The sequence below is a fragment of the Sus scrofa genome, chromosome 7 (assembly GCF_000003025.6).
Source record: "Sus scrofa isolate TJ Tabasco breed Duroc chromosome 7, Sscrofa11.1, whole genome shotgun sequence".
Lineage (NCBI taxonomy): Eukaryota > Metazoa > Chordata > Mammalia > Artiodactyla > Suidae > Sus > Sus scrofa.
Genome location: NC_010449.5, coordinates 9,723,753 through 9,744,732, shown reverse-complemented (window position 1 = coordinate 9,744,732; position 20,980 = coordinate 9,723,753). Strand labels below are relative to the sequence as shown.

General features: G+C 50.1%; 1 protein-coding gene across 4 annotated transcripts in view; it reads left to right on the top strand.

Annotated features, from left to right (window-relative positions):
- The window catches only part of GFOD1 (glucose-fructose oxidoreductase domain containing 1), a 118,630-nt gene extending 109,546 nt beyond the window's left edge, over nt 1-9,084 (top strand). For all 4 annotated transcript variants that reach the window (XM_021100194.1, XM_003482133.4, XM_013977434.2 and 1 more), the window contains exon 2: nt 1,427-9,084. In XM_021100194.1, coding sequence (XP_020955853.1) covers nt 1,427-2,346 — 920 coding nt within the window. In that variant the 3' untranslated portion in view covers nt 2,347-9,084. The remainder of the gene's footprint in view (nt 1-1,426) is intronic.

The window sequence follows — 20,980 nt, the reverse complement described above, 5'->3', positions numbered from 1 at the left end:
GTTTTAATTACTTTATTTTTTTTGCATTCTGGTTGGCTGTTTCCCCAGCTTCAGCTGAGTTGTTTTTCTCCCTGCTTTTGCTTTTATCTTGGAATGAATCCTTCTCTCATTCCCTGTCCCTCTCCTGCTCTTTGATCCTTTGTTTTCTTCTGACCCAGAACCACTCAGTTTCTTAAAGGGCTTCTGTCTACCTGTAACTTAGGCACCCGTACAGTCTTCATGTAAGCCTAATTCTTATTTGGCCTCAGCTCCATTGCCAAAGGCACCGAACCTCACCATGAAACAGATGATGGTCGGGCCACTGCCCACCCATCAAATATAAGGAAGAGCCACTCATCCCGTAAGGACCAGGAAAACATTAAACAAACACATCTGTCACTACTGCCAGCCCTAAGCCATAATGCAAAATAAACAAGCAAGAAAATATTCAAAATAATCCTTTGTTGGCAGTGGTTGAGGAGACAGGTAAAGCTTAGACTCTTCAAGTATATGAATAAGAAATTCTTCCTCATACTTAATCAGACTCTTGTTGGACATGGTTTCAGATTATGTATTCCGGTTCTGTCCAGATAAAGACACTATTTTCTTCTCTACATATGATATTTTTAATAAAAAATTATATTTTACATAAATAGAAATAAAACACATAAAATTAAATAAAACAAAATATTACATATGTAAGATAATAAAATATATTTTATGTGTAAAACATTATATTGTATACGTCAATAGAACTCATTTTAGGAGTTCCCATCGTGGCGCAGCAGAAACAAATCCAACCAGGAACTATGAGGTTTTGGGTTCGATCCCTGGCCTTGCTCAGTGGGTTAAGGATCTGGTGTTGCTGTGAGCTGTGGTGTAGATCGCAGACACGGCTCTGGGATCTGGCTGTGGCTGTGGCTGGTGGCTACAGCTCCAATTCGACCCCTAGGCTGGAACCTCCATATGCGGCCCTACCAAAAAAAAAAAAAAAAAAAAAAAAAAAATATATATATATATATATATATATATATATCTCCTTTTATCTTAATATTTCCATATATATTTTATAAGGAAAATACATTTATCTATACAATGTTATAGATTAAATAAAATATTAAATGAAACATTTGATACCAGCAAACACTTAAAAATCGTTCTAAATTAGACTATGTAAATGAATGAAAATAAATCTTAGTATTTAAGTCAGTGCCGATGGTTTAGCACTGAAGTAATTCGACTTAAATATTTAAAGTGCTCCTGCACTGTACAGAGACTGTTATTTTTATATAAATAAAAGGTGTTAGGGAATGTTTTGAAATTGTCGAAAGGGTGGCTTAGTCCGGTCTGGTTCCCAGTCCATCCAGTACTATCTGGGGGCCACAGCGCCCCCTGTCGCTCCCTCGGCGCCAGCGCCCTGACCTGCTGTTTGTCCTCCCGCCCGCAGGCATCGGCAAGAATGTCATCTGCGACCGCACGGCCACGCCGCTGGACGCCTTCCGCATGATGTCGGCTGCCCACTACTACCCCAAGCTCATGAGCATCATGGGCAACGTGCTGCGCTTCCTGCCAGCCTTCGTGCGCATGAAGCAGCTCATCGAGGAGGGCTACGTGGGCGAGCTGCTGGTGTGCGAGGTGCAGGTGCACAGTGGCAGCCTGCTGGGCAAGAAGTACAACTGGAGCTGCGACGACCTGATGGGCGGCGGAGGCCTGCACTCGGTGGGCACCTACATCATCGACCTGCTCACCTTCCTCACCGGCCAGAAGGCGGTCAAGGTCCACGGGCTGCTCAAGACCTTCGTGAAGCAGACCGACCACATCAAGGGCATCCGCCAGATCACCAGTGACGACTTCTGCACCTTCCAGATGGTGCTGGAGGGCGGCGTGTGCTGCACCGTCACCCTCAACTTCAACGTGCCCGGCGAGTTCAAGCAGGACGTGACCGTGGTGGGCTCGGCCGGGCGCCTGCTGGCGGTGGGCACGGACCTGTACGGGCAGCGCAACAGCGCCGCGGAGCAGGAGCTGCTGGTGCAGGACGCCACGCCCGTCAGCAACTCCCTGCTGCCCGAGAAGGCCTTCAGCGACATCCCGTCGCCCTACCTGCGCGGCACCATCAAGATGATGCAGGCCGTGCGCCAGGCCTTCCAGGACCAGGACGACCGGCGCACGTGGGACGGGCGGCCGCTGACCATGGCCGCCACCTTCGACGACTGCCTGTACGCCCTGTGCGTCGTGGACACCATCAAGCGGTCCAGCCAGACGGGCGAGTGGCAGAACATCGCCGTCATGACCGAGGAGCCCGAGCTGAGCCCCGCCTACCTGATCAGCGAGGCCATGCGCCGCAGCAGGGTGTCCCTGTATTGTTAGCGCCGCCTACTGGGGACCCAGCGACCTAGGCCTCCTGGGCGGAGCCCAGAGAATGGGAAGGGCGTGGGGCTGAGGGGACCTCGAGGAGGAGCGCGGGGGCAGTGTGCGAAAACGGCTTCTGTGCGGCTGAGCCCCGCCCAGGCGAAGGAGCCAGAACGAGACCAGGGGTGCTGAGCTAACAGCCCAGGAGTCCTCAGAGGGCCCGGGTTCCAGGGGCCATGCCTGGGGCAGAGGGTGGTGGGGGGGCTGCCTCCACTGCTCCTTCACTATGTGAAGCCCCGTGGGGTTGCTGGCCTCTGCCCCTCATCAGACCCCCTCACCTTGGCCCCCTTTGCAAGCCAAACACTCCTGCGGGGTCAAGACCCTGTAATCAGTCGCCAGGCAAGGGCAGGAGAAGGCACAGCTTCAGGCGTCCAGCAAGCCCGCTGGTCTGGGCACGGGAGGGGGTGCAGGGGCTAATGAGCAAGTTCAGCTTCCAGGAAACCACTTGAAGTGTCTGAAGGAAAAAGGACGTGGGAGCCTAGTGTACAGCCTTGGCCATTGACTGGTCCTCCTGGCAGGAGCCCAGGGAGTGTCTTCCTAATCGGCTTTTTGCCCTTTTCCTGGCCTGGGGTGTGGCGTAGGGGCATGCCAGGATGGCAAGCAGAGAATCAGGTTACCCCTGAGCCAGAAGGAGAGGGCGAGGGCACAGCCTGCGGCAAACGGGTCAGGCAGAGGAGAAAATATCTCTTTGGATTTGTCAGCAATTAAAAGCCCACAAGGAGCCACCTTATAACTATTCGCGGTGGAGCAGAATTGAGTGTGAGAGGGATTCGGTCCTGAAGTATTGACATTGTCCCTTCTTGGGGCCAAGGAGATAGCTGGTGCGGGGGTGGGGGGGGTGGTTTGACCCTAGGCTGCTGTTCTGTCTCCAGGAAGCTGTGCGCCCCAGGGTGGCAGTGGCGGTTCCCAGCAGAAGGGAACGGGAGCCAGCCCTGGGCACATCGCTCCTAGCAGGCTGGGGAGGGCGTTTAGGGGCTTCTCCAGCTTCGCGGATGTAAAAGGGAAGCTTCGGTCCACTCAGATAGAATCCTCATCCCTTAGAGGGAGAAAAAAACCCCTCAAACCTCTTCTCCTTAGCTTGGACCTTTGCTCTCATGCATCACACACCTGAAAATTTGTGAATAGGTATTAATACAAAAGGACAACAAGCATAATTTTCAGTGTTTCAGAAATGGGGTTTGAGAGACCCCTGCGGTGTAGACGTCACATAGGCTTGAGAAACCTAATGTAGGACAGAAAATCTTTCTCCCCGTGGTCTCCCGTCTCTCTTGTCATCCTCTGTTTACAGAGCTTATATTGGAGATGGATCGGAGCAGGCAGTGCCGGAAGGGAACAATCAGACACACACACACACACACACACACACACACACACACACACACACACACACGTGTCAATGCTGGCTACCACCAGTGTCACTAAAATCCCTCTTAAAAAATTCAGACCTGGAGTTCTCACTGTGGCACAGTGGGTTAAAAATCCAACTGCAGTGGCTCCGGTCACGGTGGAGGCTCGAGTTTGATCCCTGGCCCAGCACAGTGGGTTAAAGGATCCGATGCTGCCACCCCTACAGTTCGGGTTCAATCCCTGCCCCGGGAACTTCCGTGTGCTCTGGGTGCAGCTATTAAAAAAGATATTCGGACCAGATCTTTCAAGATAGCCCAAGTCAAATGTGGTTTGAAAATGGGGGATTAGCCTTCTGTATTCTTAGCCTCCCCCTTCACCCTGCCCAGGACATTTGCCGGGGATCGGATGTGGAGAAGGTTACTTGTAAATCCACATAGCGTTGGTTCAGAGTCCCAGAAATCCAGCCGTTGTCTTTGGCCCCCAAGTGAAGTTTTGACATCTTTTCATATAACTGGCAGTGGGTCGGGAAGGGAATTGAAGGGCCGAGGTTGCCCCCCAACCCCCACCCCAGGCTCTGGAGACAGAAGCTGAAACCATGATCCTGGGTGACCTCAGGGCGACGTGCGGCCGTGTCCAAACCCCAGGGAATGCTGGTGTTTTCTAGCACGCAGGAGTAGGCATTGCCTTCCTAGAAAGAATGACCCGGCTCCCTGGGGCCCCGCTGCCACATGGCGCGGTTAGTCAGCTGACACTGTCCGCACGCCCTTCCGTCCCTGCTCTGTCGACAGCTCTATCAGTTGGTAGAATGGAAGTCTCCCAGTCCTGGTTGAGCAGAGGGCTGTGCCATGGACTGTTTGGGTTCATATTCTCCTAAATTCCCCTCTGGATAAAGAGCTTCTGTGGAAAGAATTTATTTTTTCTAGCTAGCCCGAAAGGCTGTGATTAAGGATGAAGAGAAAGGAAACTAGTGATTCTATGGGTGTCATTTTTCTAAGTCGTTTCTAATCTAAGCTGGGATGTTCCTGGGCTTTTGATTTTATGTTTCTGTACTTAAATACTTGGGAGCTGAGCTCTGTGATAAATATTTAGTGTCTGAAACAAGAGTTCTCATTTGGGGAGGGGTATATAGAAAGAATATATATTCTTTAAAAGAAGCATGAAACTATTTTAGTAAGTGTGCTCAATTTTTGTCTATTGAAATGCATGTAGTAGGTGGATGCAGGAATGAGAGGAAGAAAAGACCTAGAGAGTTCTTTTTTTTTTTAATTTTTATACAAAAACTAGACTAAATGGGCTCATTCGTGCTCTCTTGGCCCCTGTCCTGTTGCTTGCAAAGACCTGACTGGGAGCCACCGTATAAAGCTGAAATCTCAAGCTTTCGGCAACATTTTATAGAAGGACTGTGTTCCAGCCCAGCACCCCCAGTGGTCCCCTCAGGGAACTGGGTCCCCTCAGCTGGATTTGAGCTTAGATGAAGTCTCCGGAGTCCCCCCGCTCCCTCTGCCTTGTTTAATGAGCATCGAGGACCGAGGGTCAGGGGTGCTCTGTTTTTCGTTCTGTCACATTTAGCCCTCCTTCCCCCCCCCCCCCCGCCTGCTTTGTTCTCATCGTGGTGTGGGTGCCTCTGGAGCCGGGCGTTTGGGCTCATGCTGAGCATGGTCTCTGCGGATGTTCCAGATTCCAAATCCTAAGCAAGAGCGTGAGTCCAGGGTTCTGACCTGGTACCCACGCGTGTTTGGAATGGCTCTGTGCTGCTTTGCAAGATTTGGAGTCTGAGTTTTCTTCTGGAGAGAGAGCTCTTGTCTGCCATCAGCCTCCCCGTGACTTCACGCCTCGATGCGAGAAGTGGCGCAGGGACCACAGCTCCTTAGACTACCTGGCAGCAAATATCTATGGGCTCGAAGGGCAGCCTTGGCTGACTCCAGCTCAAGGCAAACTTCTCCCAGACCCTTCCTCCGTCTGCAAAGAGCCACCTCACTCCTCCCTGTGGTCCCACGTATGCAGGGTATTTTAAGTACCTGATCTCACCGAATCTCTAAAAACAGCCCTGTTGCACTGGGTACTGTTATCCCATTTCCCACAGGAGAAAACTGAGGCCAGGAGGAGGAGGAGGAGGAACTTGCCGAGGTTCACACAACTATTAAGCAGAAGTGGGGTCGCCTGAATCTGAAACCTTTCCTCTCCCCTACGCCCAGCTGCCTGCTGCCAAGAAAGGTTTGAGCCTCTGCAGTTCCTGCAGCAGGCAAATGCTCCCCGGGGAACTTGCAGGCTCTTCAGAGCCGCAGTGATGAGAGTTAGGTGTGACCTGAGGGGGGCTCCCTGTCTCGCCCACCCGCCCCCCAGTTCCCTGCTGCTGACAGCTTCCTGTTGGCAGGACGTCATGTTTGATGTTCTGCCAGAAGGTTCCTGTAGGGTTGCAAATGGAAGAAGGCGATTTTTCTTCCCCTTCCACAATGGAAATATCACTCAGCTTCTTGGGGGTTTTTTGGTTTTGGTTTTTTCTTCTTAGGGCCACACCTGTGGCACATGGAGGTTCCCAGGCTAGGGACAGAACTGCAGCTGTACCTTCTGGCCTACACCACAGCCGTAGCAATGTGGGTTCTGAGCCTTGTCTGCAACCTACACCACAGCTCACGGCAAAGCCGGATCCATAACCCACTGAGTGAGCCCAGGGATCAAATCCACATCCTTATGGATACTTGTCAGGTTCTTAACCCCCTGAGCCACAACAGGAACTCCCTCACTCAGCTTCTGTAAAGCCCACTTCCTCAGTTGATTCCAACTGTAGGTGATGCAGGAAACTGCTGAGGTGGGGATTTTTGGCTTGTTGCTGGCAGATTATTATAGCTACCCTGGGGCTCGGCTCTCCTGGTCTAAGGGGAACACAGGAAAATGTCTTTTCTCAGGGAGTGGGGCTTTGAAAGTTCATTTGCTTGTGGCTCAGATTTTGGCTGTGCATTTGTACCTTTTGATTCTCTTAACTCATCATCTTATCTCAGTCACAGTTGTTGAATTTGACCTGTGGTCGTAAATTAGGTTTCTGGTCACCTGGCTTTTATTCTGGGGGGCTGAGGGGGGGATTCACACTGATAAGGGCACCTGGAGCGGGGGGAGTAAATCCAGTTGCATCTGAAGGGACTTAGAGCCCAATCTCTTCAGTTCCTTTGAGTTGTACATCCCCCGGAGGTTAGGTCCTGGCCCAGGTCACACTGCTTCTTAGACGTGGAGCCAGGACTGCACTCCCAGTTTTCTCATGCCAAGTCACATCTTGCTTCACACAGCGTGTGTAGCTTTCAGATGGGGACAGGGAGGCTGTGTTCCCATGGCTTAGCTTGTGGAAGAGTTGCAATTAGAACTCAGACCTGAAACTGTATTTATTCCCTGAGCTGTTGCAGCAGAGTCAACTTTTTCTTTCTTTCTTTTTTCCCAATTATATCTTGAAGTTTGTACTCAGAGAACTAGCTGTTTAAAATTTCCCTCTGGGGGAGTTTCCACTGTTGTGCGAAGGGATGGGTGGCCTCTTGGGAGCACTGGGACACAGGTTCGATCCCTTGCCCGGCACAGTGGGTAGGTTAAGGATCCGCACTTTCCATAGCTGTGGCTTGGATCGCAACTTCAGCTCAGATCTGACCCCTGGCCCGGAAACTCCATATGCCTCCGGGTGGCCGAAAAAGGGAAAGAAAAAAAAAGTTTCCCATTCTGACTATAATGTGAATGATTACCTCTAATTTGTTGAAGCAAGGATGGGGGACATATATCCCAATGCCACCTTTGGGGTTTCCTGAGGCCACCTCTTCGTAGAGGCCCCACCCCTCTCCAAGTACAGATCGAGGCCTTGACTAGCCTAGGACTCCTGCTCCACCCACCGCCTGTTTTTTCAGCCATCCAGGGCCCCCCCAAATCCTGAAGTTCATGGGGCAGAGGCCATGACACTGGGGAGCAGCTTCTTTTTCCTTTTTTTTTTTTTTTTTTTTTTTTGAAATCAACACTCAGAGCCCTGCATTTCAGTTCCCTCTGGGGACAGGGAGGAGGAGGATGAAAGAAAAGCTGTGCTTGCTGCTCTGCAGCCCACAGGCCCCGACAAGTGGGTGACGGGGAGTCCTCCAGGTTTGAGAGGAGGCGTGGACACCTTCCTGCTGCTTGGAGGGGCTGGGGGCTCGGTGATCTCCTGAGAGTCTGGAGGTGAGGCCAGTCCCGTATCTGAGCGACCACCCCAGTTAGCCTTGGAGGGTGGTGGCCTGCTGACTTTCTTCCCTGAGTTATGGTCCCTGTGGACTGGGCTCCCCAGGCATCTGGCTCTCGGGCCTGAAGGGTTGCACTGGTGAATCCTCTCGAGTCAAATCTCTGACCCCGAATCTGTGAGTAGATGAAAACAAGGCCATGTCCCTTGCAGCAGTGCCATGCTTGGTGTGGCAGTCAGCCTGCCTGGGTGGCTGTGAGCAGGGCCCCCCAGGCTAACCCTGATGTCAGCTGTCCCCAGTCTTCCCTGGGGCAGGTCTCCACTGTCCTGTGCAGCCACCACAGGGGCTCTGCTGTTGAATGAGCCCCGTGGTGTCTCTCCATAAACCCAATGACTTCCTTGCGATTCTAGTCCCGGGCTAAGAAACAGAACACAGGCAAGCGACCTGCCACTCCTCTGCTCCCCTCCTTCACCGTCAGGCCAGCCGTACTGAGGATTCTGCCCTGTGCCTTGCCCAGGGGAGGGAGACGTTTCTGGCAATTATGGCTTCTGTTTGTTGCCTGGTGCTTTGACTGTTTGTTGCTGGTTTTTTCTTTTTTTTTTTTTTTTTTTTCTTTTTTGGATCCAAAATTGCATTTGTTTGGTTGTCAATGTCAAGTATATATTTATTGTGTTTCACAAACATGAGTACATGTATGTATGTATCTGTATAAAAACAAACATATATAAAAAGTCAAGGCATGTATACTAGATATTTTAAAGAATTATTTATCAAGGGAAAAAGATGTGTGTTATAAACAGAGTCTATATTTTATATATAATGTAGATAGCAAATAGCTTATAAATTATAGAAGGTTTGGGTTTTCTTTTTTTATTATTATTCAAGCAAAAAAAAAAAAAAGACAGTGAATGCAACTGTTCTTAGTGCTCTAAAGGCCAAACTGCTGTGGGAGGCCGCCTTCCTCACCAGGCCCTTGGGCCTCAGTGTTGTGCTCCCGGCCCATAGCGGATGCCTCCTGCTAGCTCTGTGATGCTCAGGGGTCATGGGTACCATCACGCTGCCAGCTGGCACGGGCCACTTCAAATGTGGCTTCCTGCTGTCCTCCCCAATTTGTGTTGCTGGGATAAAGGAATGGAAGTAGCAAATAAAGGTTGAAGATACAAATCCAGCTGTTTTCCTGTTTATTAGACCCTGGTACTCTAGCAAGAACGGGGGTAGGGAATGATGGTGGTACCTCGGGGGGTGTGAGCAATGGAATCTACTGACCACCTGATTTTTTTTTGTCTTTTTAGGGCTGCACCTGCGGCATATGAAAGTTCCCAGGCTAGGGGTTGAATCGGAGCTGGAGCTGCTGGCCTGCACCACAACCACAGCAGCACGGGATCTGAGCCGAGTCTGTGACCCACACCACAGCTCATGGCACCACTGGGATCCTTTACCCACTGAGCGGGGCTGGGGATCAAACCTGCATCTTCACAGATACTAGTTGGGTTCATTACTGCTGAGCCACGACAGGAGCTCCTCAACCACCTCTTTTTTTTTTTTTTTTTTTTTTTTTTGTCTTTTCTAGGGCCGCACCATGGCATATGGAGATTCCCAGGCTGGGGATCTAATGAGAGCTGTAGCCGCCAGCCTACACCACAGCCACAGCAACGCAGAATCTGAGCCGCATCTGCAATCCACACCACAGCTCACAGCGATGCTGGATCCTCAACCCACTGAGCAAGGCCAAGGATCGAACCCGCACCCTCATGGTTCTTAGTCGGGTTTGTTAACCATTGAGCCACGATGGGAGCTCCCCACCTTTTTTTGATAGTAGACATATTAAATGTTAGAACTGAGGCACTTTAGAGCAATCTGGTTCAAACTCTCACCTTGAAAATGTGGAAATGGAGGGGAAATAACTTGCCTAAGACCACTTGGGGTGTGTTTGTGTGTGTCTGTGTGAAAGCCTAGTCCAGACAAACGAGAAGACGACAACAGAGAGAGTAGACTGGGGAAGCAAATCTAGAATTCTCTATTATGTCAAGATCTGCGAGACATGTTCCAACGGCCCCGTTGATCCTTTACGACCATCTCTGATGACTTTGTCATGTTTAAGGGCCACCATCTTGGACTGAGCTCAGCCAAATATCAGAGCTGCATGGATCGGGTCTCTTGTGGACCGGCTGGCCTTTCTACCTCTGCTGTCTCAGAAAACGCACACAGATAATTCCTCCAGTCCATGTTTCCCCTTCACTTAAAAACAGGGAAGAATTAGGAGAATGAATACAAAGCTGAGATCCAGTTGTTCATTCCTTCATGACCAGGTTGTGGTGTCAATGCGTTCGTAACACCGTCCATCCACGAAGACAATGAAATTGCAGCAAAACCCTGTGTTCGCATGGATTATCACACATTACATGCGCCTTCCTCATGATACTGTGGGCAGATCTAAGATCAGGTCTGAGGAAGGCAGTGAGAGTGAGTGCTTTGTCAAAGCTGAAAGCCTACTTGCCCAAATATAAAATGTGGCTGCCATGGGCTCCAGGCCTCTTGGCTTCTTCCAGCAGAGTGGCCTGGGAACCAGCCCCTGGAGGGAAGACTCTACACTCCTAAGCATTTAGGTACATTTTTTTGGTCTTTTTTTTAGGGCCACACCCATGGCACATGGAAGTACCCAGGCTAGGGGTAGAACTGGAGCTGCGGCTGCTGGTCTATACCACAGCCACAGAAACGTGGGATCCAAGCCATGTCTGTGACCTACACCGCAGCTCATAGCACCACCAGATCCTTAACCCACCGAATGGGGTCAGGGAGCGAAACTGCATCCTCATGGATGCTAGTCTGGTTCATTATCGCTGAGTCATGACACGAACGCCTGTACATTTTTAATCCAGGAGCTGGTTGTTCCCTCACAGATTTGGAACCTCTTTGTGGTGCTGGTTTCTCTCAATATAGGCTTGTTTCTTGTTACATAAACTGGGGATTATGCTGCGTCCTGTTAAATCACAGGATATGATCACATTGCTTTCATAGTCTCTGGACTGCTGTTTGAAAAGCACAGTTGCAATTACCTTTTAAGTCATTCGAGTTGTTGTTTACAGGTTAAAGGAAGAGAAATCTATGTCTCCTCTACCTATCTACCCCCCGCAACCCCTGCCACTGCCCCCCCACACAAATACACAGAGCCATTTTCCAGATTCACCTCCTGCTTCTTTTATCTTGTGCATTTTTAGCACATGGTGTGATAAATCTTGGTGATACAACTTGAAACAAAAAAAGACTGGTACGGTTGTTAGGAGAATGAATCACACATCTCCAAAGTATGCACAATTTTACATAGAAATGACAAATAATCATTTCACCTGACTCCAGGTTGTATGCCCCCATTTTATCAACCTACGCTTCATCTTGTCTGAGCAGAAAAGACCCCTCTGCCTATGACAGTCCTAGGCAGTCCCGCTACAACTTTGGCAGGCGCAGTGCCCCCTGGTGGACGGCTGGCCAGGAAGTGTAGAGGACAGAAATGGAATAGATGCCACTTCAGAGTTAGAGCCATGTCACCGCCAACGAGACAGCATGACAGCTTACCTGAGCCAAAACCTCTACAAAGAAGCTGATGCAAAACATTCAAAATTCTTTGCTAGTTCATTCAAGTTCAGGCTTCCTCTTGAATCCTGTCTCCGAGTCTCCACCTGCAGGGTACATTCCTGAGAGATGACTTGAAGGAGAACAGCTTTTGCAGCATTGCTGTGGTCCAACCACAGCTCTCCTCCACGAGCTCATACCCAAGTTGGTCGCTGGACTTCCTCTCAAATATCCTAAGGAAGGGAACACCTTTCTCTCCTAATGTTACACAGGTTCTGATCACAAACCAAACTCTCCCTTTAGCCGTGAGCGAAAATGAAAAACTACCTCTAGGGAGTTCCCATGGTGGCTCAGAGGGTTAAGAACCCAACCAGTATCTACAAGGATGCAGGTTAGATCCTTGGCCTCGCTCATAGGTTAAAGAATCCAGTGCTGCCGTGAGCTGTGGTGTAGGCTGCAGACGAGGCTCAGATCTGGCTTTGCTGTGGCCAGAGGCATGCATCTGAGATATGGAAGGTTCTGGAAATAAGTAAACCTTAGGTGAGCTAGCCAAAATGTGGTTCCTCTGAGGCTGACAGCTGCAGCTCTGATGCAGTCCCTAGCCTGGGAACTTCCATATGCTGCAGGTGAGGCCCTAAAAAGAAAAGAAAGACTCCCTCTAGAAGCATCTTCTTGGGCAACTACAGATGGATTCCTTTCTTGGTGATGATTTGTACAACGATGGGACTCAGTCCCAGGGTTACAGGTCTGGGGGGGACACGTCCACAAGTCCCATTGTCTCTGACCCCTTCATCCTTGGCCATCGGTGCCTTGGCAGCAGGACACCCTGAGGAGGAGGACCCCTGAGAGGACCGGGAGTGGCCGCAGCAGATGTGGGGACTGCTGCCCACGAGACCCTAGCCTTCAAGTCCCCCACTCCCCTTTCGAGACCTGCCTTGGGACGGGCGACTCTGCAGCCGTCTCAGAACCCAAGACCAGGCAGGCACCATGACAGGTGAAAATAGCGGGAGGGAGGTAAGACCAGAGGCCCCCTGTCTTTCCAGCCCTTCTGAGGCTGCTTGTCTGGGATGTGCTGGCGACCCGGGGAGCCCGGAGCGCCCGTCGCCCCTCCGTGTGCCGTCCTCAGGGATGGGACTCTACACGCAGGGGTTCGCCTCGAGGCCGAGGCGCGAGCTGGCGGGTCAGCGCCGCTGCACGGCAGCCACGGTGAGCGGCCCCAAGGCGGGTGTCCCATGTCCCGAGGGGCTGGGCGGGAAGGGGTGCGAAGAAAAAGGAGGAGCTGGGCTCGTGGGGAGCCAGCGGGGGGGGGGGGTTCATATAGGGTAGGAGCAAGGGTGGAAATTCACGCCCAGGCGGAAAATCGATGAAGAAGGGGAAAGGAAAAAAAAAAAAAAAAGAGTTCCCGTCGTGGCGCAGTGGTTAACGAACCCGACTAGGAACCATGAGGTTTTGGGTTCGATCCCTGGCCTTGCTCAGTGGGTTAGGGATCTGGAGTTGCCATGAGCTGTGGTGTAGGTTGCAGACGCGGCTCGGATCCAGCGTTGCTGTGGCTCTGGCGTAGGCTGGTGGCTACAGCTCCGATTCGACCCCTAGCCTGCAGGAGCGGCCCAAAGAAATAGCAAAAAGACAAAAAAAAAAAAAAAAAAAAAAAAGAAGGGAAAAGAGGTGAAAGGCCAGAGGCATTAGAGATATGGAATGTTCTGGAGATGAGTACACGTCACGTGAGCTCTCCGAAATGTGGTTCCTCTGCAGCCGACAGTCCTAATCGGTGCCCCGGGAACAGCGTGCACGGCGAGGAGGAGAGCAGAGGAGAAGGCCCGAGGGAGGAGTCCTTGCAGGAACTTGGAAGAGCCTGGCTGGCTCAGTCCCCGAACTGTTCCAAGCCGTCGTCAGCATCCGCTGCAAGAATGTTCATACTGACCTCCGTGTTAAATGAGCACCGGACCCCAAGGGCAGCTGATGCCATCCCCCTGCCTTGCTGCTTTTCTTATGGGCCGTCTCTGCCCACCCCCACCGCACCCCACCCCACAACCCCCACCCCCCACTGCACCCCCCACACCCTTTACCCCCCACCGCACCCCCCTACCTCCCACCCCCCACCGCACCTCCCCCCACCCACGACCCTGCCACCCTGACGTTTTCAAGGATTCAGCAGCTGCCATTTCGCCCTGTGGCCCCTCCAGGGCCTCTTGGACACATTCGGGAATCTGCCAGGTGGCCTTTCTTTCTTTGGGGCACACGCAGCCCTCCCCACCCCCCAGCTTCCAGCGGCCCCGCCCGCAGGCCTGCCCCGCCCTCGGCTTCCCCCTCCTGAGAGCTTTTCTGGAGGAAATGGAGGGACTGGCTGCCACGTGCAGCCCTGGGCCCTGCCGCCAGCTGCGTCCTCACCTGTGTCTTGTCAGGTCGCCGGTGACATCCCAGGCTTTACTTGTTTGCTACGGCCTCTTGCTCCCATTTCTCCATTCATCCAGTGGAGGTCGTGGGAGGAGAGCCTCCCTGCGTGTTGTCCTGGTCCCTCGGTTTGCGTTGTGTTCCCGGGGTTCCTCGTCCGACCTGGGAAACGAAGGCTGGGTCACCCCGCTGCCCAGCCTACTCCCATCCCCCACCTTGAATCGCTCCCTGTCCACTGAATTCTCCCTCCAGCCTCCAGGGGGTCAGAAAAATGGATGCAGGGAGTTTTTGAACTTGCACGGAAAGAAAAAGAAAGAAAGAAAAAGGCATCTTCATTTTCACTAATTCGAACTGAAATTTAGCACTTTCTTCAAATGGGGCATCACGTTACATTTGGATTATCGTTATCTGTGGCTTTACACCAAGAAGAATCACATGTACTTCAGATGTCATCACTGGCTTTGCAGATATCTTGAAATATTGTTTATATTCATCGTGTCCCTAAAATTGTGGAAATCATTAGGCTACAACCAGATCTTTTCATTTACCACTTCAGCAAAAAGCCCAGCCCTTGCCCTATCACACCTTTAAAAATGGGGGGATGACTATAACAATAGAATCTGTTACCTGGGAACTCCCCTCAAAGTTCAGCGATTAGCGAACCCGACTAGCATCCATGAGGATGTGGGTTTGATCCCCGGTCTCGCTCAATGGGTTAAGGATCCGGCGTTGCCGTGAGCTGTGGTGTAGGTTGAAGACCCAGCTCAGATCCCACCTTGTTGTGGTTGTGGTATAGGCTGGCAGCTACAGTTCCAAATGGACCCCTAGCTTGGGAACCTCCATATGGCACAAGTGCGGCCCTAAAAGACAAAAACAAAAAAACTCACAATATAATCTGTTACTTTATAGGCAGATGTGTCTTATTTTCCCTGGTTCTTGAATGAGATTTGAGTCATGACACAATTAGTTTAACATAGATACGCTGAAATCCAAAGATGACCCCCACCCGCATCCTGTCTTTGGGAAATTCTTGCTCCAAAGCTGTGTCTCTCAAACAAAGCTGAGCATCAGAATCAAAAGGGCCACCTTAACATAAGCAGTTCCCCAGACACTGCACCATACCACCTGCACTGACTTGGGGGCAGAAGGGGTACCTGGAAAATTTTTAAATGCAAATAACATAGGCATCTATTAAACAGCCCACACTGTAAAAAGGGGTATACAATGAATGTTAAAATCCCTTCCATCCCAGACTCTCATTTCCAACATTCTAGATGTAACTCCCTCAATGGCCTGCATCCTCTCCCTGAAATTATCTGGGTGTCACACCCAGACACTATATACACTGTACACACTGTTGTGTCTTCCTCTTTTTCACTTAATGTATTTTTTTTTCCCTTTTTACGGCTACACTTGTGGTATGTGGAAGGCCCTATGCCAGGGGCAGAACCAGAGCTGCAGCTGCCAGCCTGCACCACAGCACAGCCATAGCAACGCCAGATCCCAGCCGCATCCACAACCTGCACTGAAGCTTGGGGCAATGCCGCCGAATCCTTAACCCACTGAGCCACAAGAGCAACTGCTCAATGTATTCTTAACTTCTTAACACATTGGCGTATAACATTGACTTCATTCTTTTTAATGGCTTTCTCGGAAAAAAAAAAATCTACATGAAACAAACTGAAAAACGTTAAAGCTCTGGAGAGAGATGGTGGCAACGGTTGCACAAGCTCTTGGATGTACTCAGGAACACTGAACCACACACTGAAAGATGATTAAGATGGTAAATTTTATGTTTTGTATATTTAACCACAATTAAAAAAAAATTTAAGCTCCCCAGGTTATTGAGCTGCCACACAAACCCTACACCTCCTCCCCCACCTCCTCCCCACCTTCTCCCAGTTCCCCCTTCAGGTCAGCCAGCCTGACATTTTGGAACCGCCTCCTCTTTTACCTCTTTGTCACCATTCAGGTCCCTCTCATTATATTTCTTTATGGAAACAAAAGCTCCCCTTTCCACGGGTGACTGTTAACAGAGTGTAAGTGGATGAAAGGCCCTTTCGTAAGCTTGTCAGGAGGCAGTGGACAGCTGGCGTTGCCACTGACAGTCCCAGCTCTGGCCCCCACAGAATCCTTTTCAGCTCTGGAATGCCTTTCATCCTCAGAGCTGAAAGCGTTGCGGAAATTAGGCCAGGGCTTGTGAAACAATTCAAGCCTGGTTGCAAACAACCCCCAAAGTCTTTGGTGACGCCTCCTTGTTCTTTCTTTTAACTGGTGCTTCAGCGTCCTTGACCCAGCTAAAGGGCTCAGAAAAAAGCCTTTTCACAAGTGAAATGTTCAGATAAGTTAAATCCCCTGAAATTCAGTACCCTGAGGGGGAGCTGTATGGTTTAATGTACTTCCACTGATCCACAGACTCTGGAGCAGGTCCAGATCAGAGCGAACAAAAGCTGGTCCCAAGTGCAGCATTGGGAACCACCCGCCCCAAGAAGATGCTCCCAGAGCTTTGGTCCCTCAGAGTCACGTGGAGTCCGTGGGAAATACTGCCTGGGCTGTGCACTTGGGGCTCAGACGCTGACCTTAGGGACCTGGAAAAGTTATTGTGGCACCAAATTCTTGTCTCTTCCAGTGAAAGAATCACTTACACTCTCAACTTTAAAAGCCTCCACACGGGGTCCCCCATTGTGGTTCAATGGGACCTGCAGGCATCTCTGCAGTGCCAGGATACAGGTTCGATCCCCCGCCTGGCCCAGGGGGTTAAAGGATCTGGCCTTGCCGCAGCTGCAACCGAGGCTCGGATCTGACCCCTCCCCCGGAAACTCGATATGACACCAGGCAGCCAAAAAGCAATAAAATAAAATAAAAGCCTCCAGATAGACCTTCCGCATTCAAGTAGCTTGGCTCTGGGTTTTCTGAATATCAGAGTATCACCCATAAGAGGAGACCTCTGTTGGAGATAAAAATTTTCCCACCATTTTGTCCCTCCCTGGAGTGTTCCCTGCATCACTGCAAATATCCACGTTTCAACGTGTCACAGAGGAGCCTTTGGTGTGTGGAGGGGCACACCTCTGAACTTACAAGTTCACTGGAGATGCTCTCCCATTGTCTACTTCCTACGTGGTTACTAACGGCTGCTTCTCTGGAAGGGCACATCGAGCAGCCCCTCTCCCTGTGTCACCAGCAACATCCATGCCTGCACGACCTCTAATCCGTGTCCCCTCTGTCAGATTTTTACCGGCTCACACACTATTTCTTTGAACCATTGTGGCCTTGCCTGGCCCAGGCATGATTCATCTTCAAGCCAGAGAACCCAGGGACCTGCCCAGGCCTGTTATATTCAGAGAACTGTGGAGTGGCCGCATCCATTGTGTTGTCATTTCACTGCTGCCTTTGCTGTGAGATCAGGCTGTTCTCAGACCTCATTCTGGGACTGAGGTCCTGGCAATTACCCTATAAGGTGAAGTAAAGGAAGGGACCAGCCCCAGGGAGATCAAGAGGCCCCAGTTCTCCCAGCAAGCTGGTGTTCTTGAGATGAAGCCCTTGCTCCCAGTTGCTGGCTTGCCTTCGTGCCCGATAATAGACCATTTATAGCCTTTTTAGCATTGTTTTCTGAAAACTAACCAGTTCTAGGGTGAGTTTCAAGAGACTTGACTTTCAGCTGAGACGAGAAAGTATGATCAGCGTTCAACTGTGCTTTTCATGTCCTGGGTCGCCAGGTGGCAGTGTTTTCCTGCAGGACCCCTGACAGGTGACACCAACTACAATGGGGGTTGTGAGCTCTAATCATTTTTGCTTGGATTTTTTTTTTCCCCCCCCCGCATCCACAGCATGCAGAAGTTCCTGGGCCAGGTACTGAACTCTCGCAACAGCAGCTACCTGAGCTACCACGGTGCCACAGGGGAACGTGCGCTTGCTTGGATTTTTCATCAGAATTATCCACTCTCTTTTGGGATGGAAATGCCAAAGTTGGGTCGTGATGATTGTTGTGTAACTATAAATGTAATAAAATTCATTGAGTAATTTAAAAATTAAAAAAAAAATACTTTAAGGGCTTAAAAACACGGGGGGGGGAAAACAACTACCCACTCTAGCAGGTACAACGGACTCTCTGGTTAGGGACAGTTTGAAAAGGTACCTGTAGAGCAGTGGTTCTCAAAGTGTGTTCCCCGGCTCAGCTGCATCATGGGGGGGGGGTGCGGGGAGGGGCTGGGGGGGGTTGTTGGAAACACAAATCCTCAGTCCCCACCGCCTCCAAGACGGCAGCCCAGCAGGCCCTCCAGGTGTGTGCGAGACGTCATAGCCCCAGGTGAGTCTGTGTTCTCCATCTATTCCCCGTTAAGAATCACGGTTCTAGAACAGTGGCTCTCAGCCCTGGCTGCATCTTTTCACAAACTATATAGCCAGGTTTCTGCCATCCCGCCCCCAAGGTCCCCACCTCCCCTACTCATGCCCCTCCCCCCTAGGTTCTGACTTAACCCATCTGCTGAGGGGCGGGGCAACCACAGCTCTTCAGGAGACTCTAATGGAAGCTGGGGTTCAAGAACCACTCCTGCTGTTCCCGTTGATTTTTGCAGCCTTGTAAGTAACACTGGTTTGTTCTCCTTCCCGTTTCCCAGCACAAAAGCCGTGTATTCCTCATAATTCACCCTGATCACTCATCAGGCAGAGAGACAACAGCATGTAAGACAGAGCATTTGCCAGAAGGGGAAACTTGGATTTCTACTTCCTGCCCCACCTTACTTGCTGCTGGACTTCAAGAAAATGAAATCCTCTCATCTTTCTAGGGCTCATCGGCCTCATCTCTAAAATTAGGAGTTCCCTGGTGGCTCAGCAGGCTAAGAATGTGGTGTGGTCACTGCTGTGGCTCAGATCACTGCCATGGCTTGGGTTTGGTTCCTGGCCTGGGAACTTCCTCATGCTGCGGGCACGACCAAAAAAAAAAAAAAAAGAAAGAAAGAAAGAAAAAGAATTTAAAACAGAAATTAGATTAATCATGCCTTCCTTTCTTCAAGTTAGAGAGCCAGTAAATAATCAAAGTCTCTTCCAGCAAAAAAAAAAAAAAAGAAAGAAAAGAGAAAAATTACTCTTAGATTCTAAGAGCTTTAAAAAGGTCAGAACTTGTCTTCAGCAGAGAATTGCTAATATTTGATTTTACTCCCTCCAGGATGGGCAGAAAATATTGCTAGCCCATCAAGTTTGTGGTTTTGTAGTATTTACAAGTATGAGTCGAGTCCAAAAGAAACTGGTACTCAGACAAATAGATGCCAAAAAGGAAGCCATTGCAAAGGTCTGTGTTCTTGCTCTGCCCTAGAATGTTCCAGAAGGCACTCGGCAGTCTGTCTGAAGGGCAGCGCCCTTTCCTATTCAGCCCAGTTCTTCCGTGCTCATGGATCTCCGCTTCTTTCCACTTCTACTCAGCTGCCCGCTTTTTCCTGACGCCTCCCCACCTCCCCCCCTTTTATTTTCTGGCTCTTTAAAAATTGCACAGTAATCAGCCTGTGATGAATCCCGTGGAGTCTGTTTGCCACACGGTACTAACGTACATACTCCTGGAAAAAAGGGAGCAGGTGCACCAGGATGGAGAAAGTCCATCAGTCAAGTGTTTCCTGAGTCAGTTTCTTCACTTACTCTCTTTCTTTCCTCTTTCTTTCCTTCTTTCCTTCTTTCTTTCGTTTTCTTTTTCTTTCTTTCTTTCTTTCTTTCTTTCTTTCTTTCTTTCCTTCCTTCCTTCCTTCTTTCTTTTCTTTTCTTTCTTTTCTTTCTTTTCTTTCTTTCTTTCTTTCTTTCTTTCTTTCTTTCTTTCTTTCTTTCTTTCTTTCTTTCTTTCTTTCTTTCCTTCTTTCCTTCTTTCCTTCCTTCCTTCCCTCCTTCCTTCCTTCCCTCCTTTCTTTCAGTGTGCACTTTTTTTTTTCCGGAAAGCAAGATAGGTTGGGGAGGGAGTGGGATAGTTTGGGAACGTGGGCTTCATAGATGCAATGAGATCCTGCTGTGTAGCACTGGGAACTATGTCCAGTCTCTTAGGATGGAGCAGGATCGTGTCAGAAAAAAAGATTGTATACGTGTATGTGTGACTGGGTCACCATGCTGTACAGTAGGAAAAAAAAGGTAGGTTGGTATTCCTCTCCCTCCTTTCAACCTTCCCTCCCGACAGTAAGTGATGCGATTAGGAGGCCCAGAGCTGCTAAGTGGTTTCAAGGTGATGTGGGATCAACAGCACTACATAAATAGCCAAGTAAACCTGTACCATCTCGGAATTCCTTCAGAAAGGAAAAAGAGAAACTAAAAAAGGAAACTAGGAACATAGCCAGAAAATACAGCCGGGCCTTCCCAGATGGCCCAGGGTCCCCGTGGGGACAGCACAGATCTAGATGCTGTGTTCCGTATATTGGAGTCCCCCCCTCAATTATTCTGTCTAATAATGTCTACTGCATTTCTATGATCTGAGAACTTTGCCTTTCTTCAGGAGGGAGGTGGAGGAAGGGGGTCTTGGGTAGCCGCTTCTAAGCCCCCAACCCCTTTCTCAGCTTGACTTTGGGAGACAAGTTCAGCTAGCCAAGAATGACAGCTTTCCATTGAGTGTCTGGTCAAGGTCAGGGGCCTTCATTCTCTTTTCCATGTGCTCCCCTTGCTGCTGAAGAGGCCTGTCTTCTGGACCCCAGGTCTGCCTCCCATCATGCCGCCTAGAAGTTTCTAGGGACATAGGTAAGGGTTTAGACGTGTAGACTCTACACACTAGATTTTTGCATACTCTTTAATTTTTTGGTTGCGTCTTTGATTCACTTTTTTTTTCTTTTAAAATTGAGGGGATGTTTTAACCTCTGTGGTTAAACCCTGATGAGACAGACTTAGCCTCCAAAACAACTTCTCCAAGCTTCGGGGCATATTTGGAAATCTGTATTCATCTGGCTATATTTAGGTGCATAAAACAGAGGCTCAAAATAACAGAAGCTTAAGCAAGGTTAAGTGTAGCTTTCTCTGTGGCAGCTGAAGCTGGAAAGTTTCTCTCCTAAGCAGATGGGGCCTGGCTTCTTTATCTGGTTGCTCTGTCTTCTCCAGGAAGTTGTCCCGGTCTGGATGGCTCATAACAGTTTGCCTCCCAGCCG